The 12,042-nt window shown below is 34.5% G+C and overlaps 1 protein-coding gene and 1 long non-coding RNA gene across 5 annotated transcripts; one reads left to right on the forward strand and one right to left on the reverse strand.

Moving 5' to 3' along the window:
• The first annotated feature begins 3,838 nt into the window (after positions 1-3,838).
• Positions 3,839-5,713, forward strand: LOC142542999 (uncharacterized). Its single transcript, XM_075649955.1, has 2 exons — positions 3,839-4,055; positions 4,392-5,713. The coding sequence occupies exon 2, from the start codon at positions 4,417-4,419 to the stop codon at positions 5,653-5,655; it is 1,239 nt and encodes a 412-aa protein (XP_075506070.1). The 5' UTR covers positions 3,839-4,055; positions 4,392-4,416; the 3' UTR covers positions 5,656-5,713.
• On the reverse strand, positions 4,498-7,628 carry LOC142543001 (uncharacterized). 4 transcript variants are annotated; one of them, XR_012819615.1, is made up of 4 exons: positions 7,415-7,628; positions 5,707-6,047; positions 4,876-4,978; positions 4,498-4,786 (listed from the first exon to the last, which is right to left on the reverse strand). It is a non-coding gene; the product is annotated as an uncharacterized LOC142543001 (long non-coding RNA). The 4 variants fall into 4 exon arrangements; XR_012819614.1 differs by having other exon boundaries at positions 7,411-7,535; XR_012819616.1 differs by having other exon boundaries at positions 5,703-6,047; positions 7,411-7,535.
• Between the last annotated feature and the right edge of the window lie 4,414 nt (positions 7,629-12,042).

Genomic DNA, 12,042 nt, shown 5'->3' on the forward strand with positions numbered 1-12,042 from the left:
AACTAATCCCTTTTTAAATAAAGAAAAATATTATATACCTAAATAATTATATTATTTTTAAAACTTTTAAATTATTGATAATTACAAGTTGGGAAAATTTCCAGTTCAGTTCCATCTCTTTAGGGTATTTCTCGATTCAGTCCCAAATGAATATCAACGGATTGAAAATGTCCATAATTATAGTAAAAAATAATAATTTTTAATGGTTCGTGTCGGTTCGAAGATTTGTCTTACAAAATCGATCCATGAGATGGTCTGATATAAGTTTATGTGTTCATTATATGGATGCAATCGATTGAATCTGCTAGCTACTAGATATTGTTTAGCTTGAAACTTTTCATAAAATTGTTCTTTTTCCTCAAATGTAATAGAACAATGTTTCCAAAACTGGATCGGACCAAGTCTATAAACCTTATTAGCGGTCAAACTGGTTAAGAAATGAGTTGGACCAACCTCGAACCGATTAAAAACTGGTCCGACTGATTCACCTCCCTTTTTTTAATTTCAATTTTTTTTAGAATTTGATTATTTCTTATATCTCATCCAAAAAAATTATTTTTTATATTTAAATTTTACATTTTTATTTTTGGTTTTATATATTATGTGATTATTTAGCATCAGTTTTGAAATGCTAAGGTGGAGTTTTTTTTATTATTAATTTTTTAAAAAAAATATTTCAAAATAAAATAAATTTGTAAAATTACTTTCGTGTTTCGTAAATACTGATTAGAGTGAGGTAGAGCATTATCCGTGCTTAGTAAGCACATATGCTCACGGATGCTCCACGTGGACGAGCATCTGTGCTTACAAAGGTATCTGTGTGATGGCCTGTTGTTGAAGAAGGGCCGGTGTTGGATATTAACAGACTAACATCTAACTCACACGCATTGCGTGAACGTATATTTATAAATATATTATTATTATTTATTATACTTTTTAAAAATTAATTTAATTCAAATGAAAAATATAAAAATTTATAATATATGATAATTATTAAATATTTTGTATTATTTGATTGGGTGATTGAAAAATAAGAGATACGAGAGGATTGAAGGGAGAAAATTAAGGAGAATAAAAATAGTAGTCGTTCACCAATACACTAATGAGAGGTTTAACTTTAGCATATATTATCGATAAATTTAGCATATATTATCGATAAAACTTACGCTGAATTATAATATTTTTATTCTATTCCTAAATTTATATTTTTTATTTTCTATTTAAGTTATTATTATTAATTAAATTTCAATCACAACATAAAAATAAATAAATCTATTATATGGAGTGAGATGTGTAAGCACGGATGCTCGTCCACGTGGACGGGCATCCGTTCTTACAAAGCACGGATAATGCTCCACCTCACTTTAATACGTGCTTACGAAGCACGGATTATAGTAATTTTGTAAAATTATTTTATTTTGAATTATTTTTGAAATATTTTTTTATTTTTAAATTAATTAAAAAAACCCGATAAGGTGACAATCACCTATTAGATATGATAAAACACAGAGTTATGCCAAATAAAATCATATAACTGGCCTAAATTTGTCTGCAAGAACACGCTTATAATCTTGTATGCCCTATTTCTTTGAAAATGCATATTATCTGGGAAATTGGGTAAATATCATTCATCACTAAACCAAATTACATGATTTCGGTGTCATTTCGATTTCGAAGATAAGACAATTCTCTACAACATTCATTGGAATAATATTTACAATTTTCCAGAGAACAATTCCCAGAATTTTAAAAAACAATAAGCACTTTGCACTACCGCAAGCCTGATTATGATGTAGGACCAGTTTCAGTAATATGAGCATATCTCTTTCAATTTTCAACCAAATGATGTTAAAAAATTGGCATCAAATTGAAGCAACACAGAGCAGTAGAGGCTTTCTTCAGACCATAACTTCAAATTCCATATGTAAAAGTCGCAGTAACATAAAAAAGGAGCCAATATGCTCTGTTTGTACTGCTACAGAGTACAACTACATGTTTCAGCATAAATTCAAGCCATATGCACAAATAAGCTTAGTTTCGAAATATAAATCCAACATTTACCCATATATCTTCAATAATTTCAGGTTTAAAGCTGATAAGCCTACTTAAATGGATCAAAATTAAATTCTTTCGCTACCTAATTCCGTCAATCATGAAGTAATGCTCTTGGTATTTTTAATTACAGCATCCAGCCGTGTAATTTTATATTCTTTTCATAGAATAATCAACAAACTCCAAACATTATACTCTAACTAATATTCAATGGTTGCAACTACTGTTTTTGTAAATTCGAAGCTCCATAAAACCTGAACACTGAGGAAGGAAGAATTTGATAAGCGAACCTGTTTCAACTGACGTTCTTCGTGATGTTGCACTAAATCTGCAACTCACAATAGAAAAAACACAATCAATAACATTTCAACCAATCATCTAAAAATTTGGTGCAATGAATTATAGAGCATGTAGTATCCAGAGGATCGTGAAGGAGGTTGATTAAAAGTAAATATCAAGCAAAATATGAAATTTAAAAAGTCATCATGCCAGTGTTAATGAACTACAAAAGTTAGCAATTCAGTTCATAGAACAGGTAAGGACCCAGAAAATGAATGAAGTTGATTGACAGAATTAAGCAACCGTAGGGTGTTGCAGCGGCGGTTGTGGGCAGATGAAGTGGTTTTAGATCATGCTCTTCTTTTGTTCAATTGGATGCTTCTCTTCAGAACATCATCTGTCTGTGCTTAGATTTTGAAAGGAAAGATGATACCGAAAGCTCTTCTGTGAAAGAAAGATATTTACCCTGGAAGATGTGGAAAATGAAGAACGCAGAGTGAAATTTGAGTGTCTCGTTTGGCAGTTGGGAGAGTAGAAATAATCTGATTGTATCTTGAAAAAACGTGGAGAGGTTACAGTGAGGGTAATTTAGGTAGATTAAAAAACAGACCAAGACACCATTTAGTTACTCTAAGATGCTTAACTTTAATAAATAGAAAAAAATACCCATTTTTTACACGTATTACGTGCTTCTACAGTTAAAATATTCAATCTAAATATGATAGCTTTTATTATAATTTTCAAATTAATGATTTTTTTCATTCTTTTTGTTAAGAGTGATACACTACTTAAAATTTTGAAAATTTAGATATACATATTAATTTATTTATTGTCACCATCTTAATTTTTTGGTCATATAATATCCACATCTTTTTTTTTTGGCTTGTTAGATGGTCTCACGAACCTTTATCTGTGAGACGGGTCAATTATACTGATATTCACAATAAAAAGTAATACTTTTAGCATAAAAAGTAATATTTTTTCATGGATTACCCAAATAAAAAATCCGTCTCATAAAATACGACCTGTAAGACGGTCTCACACAAATTCTTTGAGAATGGATAGAAATAATAAGTTAAAAAATATAAAGGATTGGGTCTCACGAACTTGTAATGATACGGCATCATGATTGAAGCTTCGAATTATTTTCAAACGAAATTGCGCATCATCATTCCGTCGTCACGGGTCCACTGCCAGTGTACTGTTTTTGTTGTCTCCCTCCGTATTTATTTTGTTAATGTTGTCTCCCTCCGTATTTATTTTATTGTGGATCAACAAATGTATTAACTAAATAATTGTCTGTCCATCGACTCCAAAAATAAGATAGGCAGAGATATTACATTATCGTCTATTTGTGTCTGTCTTGCCTACATGCTCTTTTTTTACACGTACGTATATCCCCACACATGCTTATACCAACAATATAATTGGCGGATTTGTTTCAATAGTATATATATATAGTAATTTGTTAAAAAAGGAAAAAAAAAAAAAAGAAAGAAAGAAAGAAGACTACGTGCTCTCCTTGCCTATTGGAATCTCAGGCTGTGCATGATTTACGCATTCATTCTACCAACAAACCCAACATCCAAAAGCCTCTCTTCGCCAACCATTCATCTCTTGTAATTTCTTTCATATATCAATCTTTAATATCACAATAACTTACCCATGTTCTTGCTATTTCGACATTCAATGGGGAAGGCATTCATCGTTTTGCATTATATAAGGTACGACATTTATTTGTTGCCTGTTTTTGTCTGCAGGTATTTAAATGTGAATTAATACGAATTTGTTCGTGATATCAATAACTTGACATAATACGTGCATTGGGAGTTATGAACACCCCCAAATTATAATTTCGTTGAAACTCGAGTTATACAGAATTGACCATCGTGATAGGTGTATGTGCTCAAATATCAGGATAATAACGTGCATGTATGTTAAATTTGAAGATTTTCTTTGTTTAACGGGGCACCATTTTTCTGTTCTCCCACATACTCCACAAACAGGGCGAGCAGTGGGTTTATATTCACAAGCATGTATATATATGTTCCCCAATGCAGGTAGAATATGAAGTGTTGGTTATAGATGGCAACAAGAACAAAAGACAGTGCACCTGGGATGGAGAAGAGGGGAACATCCCCTTCAAATTCTCCTCAAACTGGAACCGCACCGCAAGGCAGGAGCCGCCCCAGCCCTTCCAAGACAATCTCTCCTGGAAAAAACCGAGATTCAACTACATCAGAAAAGCAAATTCCAAACTATCTCAGGCCCACCTTAAGTTCTGGTAACGAGAATTCGAAGCAACAAGGCAAGAAAACGGTTGCCAGTGAAACTGCCCACAAGCCCAGTCTTTCAAGAAGAAGATCATTTGACAGGCCTCCATCGGCTTCTAGCACACAAAAAACACGGATTTCACCAAGTCCTACTCTTCGATCTTCCTCGTTTTCCAGCAAAACTAGTACGGTACAGAAGACAAAGAATGCTGGAAAACAGAGTTCCATGTATGTCAGGACAGTAAGTATTGTAAAAAAGAGTGGAACTTACGTTAAAAAGCAGGACGCCGGAAGTGGTACTGCCATAGTGAAGGAGCAGGTCACTATCCCTTCTGAGAAAATGGAGGCTTCCAATGCTTATGTCGTCCCGCAACCTGAAACAAAAGAAGAAGATGAAGAATCTGCCGTTGCTAGAGCTGAAGAAGAGGCACCTCAAGTCGAGAGCAACAATGAGATGGAAACTGAAATTTTGGTACTGGAAGACTCGGAGAAGATTAAAGAGGAGAAAGGCGAGGAGGTCAAGGTTGAGACTGAAGAGGCGTATACCGTTTCTGAACAAGATGATGCCTCTTTTGGTATCCAGACAGAAGAGCCAGAATGCGAGTCACATATTGAAGAAACCGGCAGCAAACATCAGGAATTAGAAGAACACACTTCGAACGAAAGTGATAACAATCAAACCGAAGAAAGTGTTTCAGATATTCCCGTTGTTGAAGTTGAGGAGAAGGATGAAGAACATGGACAAAAGGATGGAGAACATTTGGATATTCCCCAGGAAGCAATCGACCTTTGCACCAAGGAAGCAGCAGCCAGTGGAAATGAAGCAATCGAGTCTAAAGAAACGGAAGTGCAGGAAATCGCAGAGGGAAAGAAGCAGGAGACAGAAAGTGTGGGAGTTAAAAAACAAGTACCGCAAGGAAAGAAGGATTCTGCAGTTTCAAATGATGTGATCGAGGAAACTGCAAGTAAGCTTCGGGAGCAGAGGAAAAACAAGGTGAAAGCGCTTGCAGGGGCATTTGAAACTGTCATATCCTTGCAGGAGCCTAAGTAAAGCAACACATGGATAAAGTTCAGAAATTAAAAATATATACATTATACCTACTGGTACTGACAGAGGAATAGTTGGCAGAATGCTTTTACTTGAATTTGTTTTCACAGTTGAACTTCTTGTCTTAAATACTGCAGAGAATGCTATGACAATCAATACGTACTTTCCTCATTTTGCTTTCTTGTTTTTTATTTTTCAGTTCTCTGTACAAAGGCGCTAGTATACTATGTGCAATAGCAAGACACTCACTGATTATTGTTACCGAAAAATTTACATTTCCAATTGATGTTTCCTTAAGCTGTGACCGGAATCTCAGTTAAGTCCTTGGCATTTAACATCTATCAAGCACGTTTCAAGGGATTGCATGTTGCCACTGTGTTTACTGCATGGAATTTCTGCACATTCTCTAAAATTGAGGACCGCTGTACAAGCATGGTTCGCCGGAACGGAACGGGAACGGTGACCGCCGTTCCAAAGTTCCAAGGCAAATCGGTGATTGTTTTGTAGCGCTGTTCTTCGACGTTTTATCGGCGATTTAACGGCTGAGCGGAACGGAACGGAACGGCCGAGCGGAACGGTTTGGTGTTTAAAAAATATGGTTATGAGATATTCATGGTTCATTACGGTAAGGTATGGTAATGATTATTGTAGATGGTTATTGTTTATGGTTATGTTTATTGGAATGGTAATACAATGGTTATGTTATTGGTATTATATTTCATAGTTGTTGATGATTATGGAAATGAATGTGTAGAATAGAAAGTTGATCTTGAGCCAAATAGGAAATGGAAGTACAGAAATAGTATGAAAAATGTGGTAGTAGTTGTAGTTTTTAGTATAATGTCTTGTATATTGATCCAATTGTTGTGAGGTCCACTTCCATTAGAAAGATAAGATATAAGGCTATAACTTTCATGTTTTGATAGATCATTTGATTTTTCAACATCTGGTACACATGGAATTAGACATCGTGGATTTGATTATGGGTCGTCTCAATATATTGGTGATAGATACAATGAATCTTCATCATCTATATGGCGGGGTGTTGAACGTCATGGTCCCGAGTATAGATCTTCAAGTACAGCTGATAGTTCTACTGTGTATCGTGGATTCAGATACTATAATCGTCGTGACGAAACACTATTACAAAATTAGTCATCCTATTCTAATGATCTTTCGTCATCTCAATCTAATCAATATCTCTATAGACAATCACGTCAATATCCAAATGTTCGAAATCAATTTAATCTACGAGATAGTGATGAATAATATAACAATTATTCGCTCCTCCGCGTCACTCTTCATGGTATTAGCTTTGGTATGTTATAATTTTTAGTGTGTATTTCTTATTGTGCTATTATTGTAAAATAGTTTTGTATTGATATATTAATTTGTAATAACTTCATATATTTTATTTTTTAGTATGATGTAATTTATATTTAAATTTTTTTACCAATTTTTTGAATTTATTAATTTTTTTATACAACCGTTCCGCAACATAACATTGAAACTGGAACGGTAGTTGCCGTTCCAAGCACCGCAACCGTTCCGGCTAACCATGTGTACAAGTTTCCCGTCAACTTCTATTAATATTTCATACAAAAATAATAACGGTCTCTTCTATTTTCAACAGAATGCCTTCGCAGAAATGAGACGACAAAACAAGATTAGCCATATTTTGAGCTTTGCAACAAGGAAAACATGAAGCAAGTTCTTTTTCTCTTCAAAATTGAAAAGAGAAGACTTCAGAAATCATACTTACAAATAAATACTGCAGCTACCAAGTTGCATCATCAGAAATTTGCAGTGAAGTCTTCCAAAAAAAACCTGATATATTGAATGAGTTATTGAACTTGCACTTGCCAGTTATCCCATGAAACAATCACCACTCCAACACATTCCAGCAGCAGAAAGCTGAAGATGATCGTGGGCTTTTGTGCTAGGTCTTCTTCCACTGAATCTCCATCTTTAGCAAGTAGCATTGGGGCATTCAAGTGTTGGATCTGCAATCTTAAACATGTTTTGATGTATAGAAATTGCATCCATTTTTCAATGTTTTAGCTATGTGGTAACAAGCCTGATTGTGATGACCCCAATTTTTGCTCCCAAAAGCTCAAGAAGTGCAAGTCAAGGTATTTCAATATTGTCAACTCATGATATATCAAACTTTCAGCTCATGGACCCGGATCTCAGCTTCATTAGCTCGAACCAAGTTCAATCAGCTCAAGCCAAGAAATTCCAATATTTCTAGCTCATGAAGAACCAAAACCTTCAGCTCATGGACCCTTAATTTCAGCTCCAATAGCTCAAAAATAAGCTGTCATTTTAAGCTAGAATTTGGGCACATTTGTGGTGTAAGAATAACCTTTTAGTTAACACATGTGACCCGCAGTTTTGCTCAACTTTGACCACATTAATAAGGGATTATGGGGGCTCGCACAACGTGTGGAATGGGCAGCCAATCAGCCAAAAAATACCCCTCAAATCTGGAACATAATGATACACAAAAGCCTTCAAAAACACTCCAAGAAATCGAGCCATTTGGTGTTGCTAAACTCGTTCTAGCTTAGGTTGATTTTGGAAGCAGCAAGGCCATATTCTAAAGGGTTATTCTTCTCAAACTCCTACTTGAATTCGAGTTATAAAGTGTCCGAACTTGTGTCCAAATTCTGTCTGAAGTTGTGTCCAAATTCTGTACAAGTTCTGACCAAGTTATGTGATTCTGTCAGGATTCAGACCTCTCCTCAATTTTTTCATCCTTTATGCCAATCGCTGCCTGTGGGCAACCAACACTAATATATCCCTGCAAAGGAAAAAATATTTGGCAACTTAACTGTATGCGTATAACCCTTGGAATTGTCGAACATCAATGGCTTAACCAACAGTAGAAGATTAAGAGTTTCCTTTGTCAATAGGTTGAAACTCGGCTGGATGGTTTTCCACCTTCTTGAAGCACATGGCAGTACCTTGCAAGAAGACCATTTGCACGGCGGATGCACTAGATCGTCGAAGACAGAGAGGCAGTGTCAGTAAGCAGGGAAATGAAACTGTAGACAACTAATAGTGAGAGATTACAAGAAACAAAAATTGATCCTGGCAAGATAGATAACTTAGTTGTTCAAACTATCACATTGGCTAAAATTTATTCATGAAAATGGTTATTTTTTGTATTAAAAATATTAATTTTTATTATATATATGGACATATTATAATATAATATCACAAAATTATCAACTAAATACAATGAAATATTTAAAATAGAAATTTTGCTTCACGAAATAATATAAAAAAATGTAATTATTTTCTCGAAAAAAAAACACATCACCCATTCTCTTATGTTTTTCTGAATTTGAGTGTTGTGGATCACGCGAAAACAATGACGTTCATGATGATAATATATTATCAAAAATACCGAATAAAATAATTAACAAGGACATAAATATTTATGTAGTTCACTCAATATAGGCTACGTTCACGGAGCTATTGCAAATTTTTATTCTAGGGAGAAAATATTACAAGTATATACAACAATCAATCTCTCACAATCTCAACCTCGAGTATATCAGAGAAAATATTTTCTCTAACTCACACAAGAATAAGACTCAATTTTTTTCTTCTCACTTGAGTTGCTCTCATGAACTTAGGATGTTTAGAAAGTTTGGATGAGATGTCTAGCAAATGAGCAAATGGGCTCTATATATATCAAACTCTTCAAATGTGAAAGTCAGATGTAAACTCAAACTTTGTTAACCACTATTTGGACGATAGTGAGGCCGTTTGCGTTGGACGACACGAGTAAACATAAGCACAATTTTCTTACATATAATTTTGGTCAAAAATCATAAGTCCAAATCTTAACATTGAGTGTAAGCAATCGTGGAAAATATTTAGCATACAATTTTTCTTATGCTATTTCGAGTGCCAATGTCTAAAAGAGAATGACGATTAATCCTTTATTTAATTTTCTTATATTATTTAGAGAGAACTTAATGGAATATTAATTACCTTCTATTTACTTAATAGAATAACTGATTGTGAAATGACCTTTTCTTTTCTTTTTTTCCCACAAATTATTTCTAAAATATCCCTATCTATGATAGAGAAAATATTTAATTTCAACCAATATCACATATATATTATGTATATTTCATACTAAAACTCATTTAAATTATATAATTAGTTTTAAGATTTTATCATAGTAGCATTTCATAATCAAGTACTAAGATGTAATCAAGTGAATTTCATTTTTAAAAAAATCAAATTCCATCCGTGAGACGAGACAATCCAAAAGCTAGAATTTTATTTTAAAAATCTAATGAAAAATTATTTATAAAAATATTGAGTTTTAGTAAGAATTCGGTTCATGTGATTTAATTGATATTTATTATAAAAATAACCTTAATAAACATTAAATATTCATGTTTTATTCCTAAATACATTACTGGATTTGTTTATTCATTCCTAAATACATTACTGGATTTGTTTATTTATTTTTTTTTTGATCAAAGGGGAGGGGGACACCCAAAAGAAAGTGCCTAACTAATTGGCACTCTCCTACCGACACTCACACCGAGCTTATCTTCTTCTATTATCTCTTTCAATCTTGTCGAAGGGACTTCAATTTCTTTCCAGCCTCTGTCATAATTGAGTGATGTCGAAGCCAAGAAATTTGCTGCTATGTTTTGTTCTCTGTAGATATGCAATGCTTTGACTTCCCACTCCTTATCTAGTAGATTTTTACATTTGAAGATCAAATTATACAGTGAAGAGCATGGCATCCCTTCTCCATGTAGCCACTTTACAGCAACCTTTGAGTCTATTCCAAGCTCTACTTTTTTATATCCCAGCTTCCAAGTTAGTTCCAATCCTTATATATTGCCCATAATTCTGCCTCCTCAATGGTACAGATGCCTATATTGTAAATGAATCCCGTAATCCATTCCCCATTTGAGTTCCTTAAGATACCACCTCCACCTGCTTGTTTACCCTGAAATTTGACACTTCCATCAACATTTAAAGCACACCAATCATTTGGTGGAGGTATCCACCTGATTCTTCGATATTCATATGTAATTCTGTTATGAGGTATAACTCTTTTTGTTAAAAAGGCTACTTGAACTTCCAGATACTGATCCTTTATCCACTTTGCCTTCATCTTGACATCCATCTTCTTATTCTTAAACACATATTCATTCCTCCATTTCCAAATCCACCAAATTGCAATTGCGAACATACTGTTCCAGTTGAAATCAGTATCTTTCTGTGTGGCTTTAGCTAGGTTCGACCACATCCAATCATTAAAAGAGAGTCTTAAATTATCTTTATTCTTGCTTTCGGCAAGTAGCTCTCTCCAAATCCCTTTTGCCTCTTTGCATTTTCTGAAAATGTGGTCTACATCTTCAATTTCCTCTGTACATAAAGGGCAGTGACCCTCTGTAGTAAATCCTCGTTGGACTCGTTCTTCATTGCTCATGATCTTTCTGAGAACAACTAGACATGCAAAAGCTCGAACTCGGTTTGGGACCTGAAGGTTCCATATGGTTTTCCACTTGTTTTATTGTCTGTTGTCAACGGAATCATTAACCATCTCATAAGGTGACTTTACTGTGAATAAGCCATTACTAGTTCTTCCCCAGCAGCTACTGTCCTCAGCATTATCATCGTCCAAAAGGATGTAAGCCGCCAATTTGTTTTGGACATCAATTGGCAAGAGTCCTTCTATTGCTTTCCAGTCCCACCCTTCACCACTTCTCCAATAAGCATTTATTTTCTTGGTCTAATCCATTTCTGTAATGTTCTTGAGCAATACATTTTGCAAAGGTTCCTCAATTAGCCATCTATCCGTCCAGAAACAAGTAGACTTCCCATTTCTAGCAGCCATTTTTCTACCGTTATCCAGCACTGTACTAATTTTGGATATCCCTTGCCAGGAATTTGATGCGCCATGTTTTGCTATGATATTGTTCGGATTATTTACATTGCGCATATATTTACCTTTCAAAACTTTCGTCCAAAGGCTGTCCTTTTCCTTTAAAAGTCTCCAGCCCAGCTTAGTCATGAATGCTAAATTCATGTGGGCTAATTTTCTTATACCCAAACCACCATTACTCTTTGATTTATTCACTTGATCCCATTTCACCATATGGCATTTTCTTTCTCCAAATTTTCCCCCCATAGAAAACTTCTGATGATTTTCTCTAATTCCGAACAAATGCCTTTTGGTAAAAAGCATGTTTGCATAGTGAAGACTGGAATAGCATTTAGCACTGATTGTATAAGAACTTGTCTCCCTTCTAGGCTTAGGTATTTTGTTTTCCAGCCCTCTAATCTCGCCTTTACTTTTTTCCAAAACTTGCTTGAAAAGGCTTCCTTTCACTCTCTCATGAATCG

This window comes from Primulina tabacum, chromosome 4, assembly GCF_025594145.1.
Source record: "Primulina tabacum isolate GXHZ01 chromosome 4, ASM2559414v2, whole genome shotgun sequence".
Taxonomy (NCBI): domain Eukaryota; kingdom Viridiplantae; phylum Streptophyta; class Magnoliopsida; order Lamiales; family Gesneriaceae; genus Primulina; species Primulina tabacum.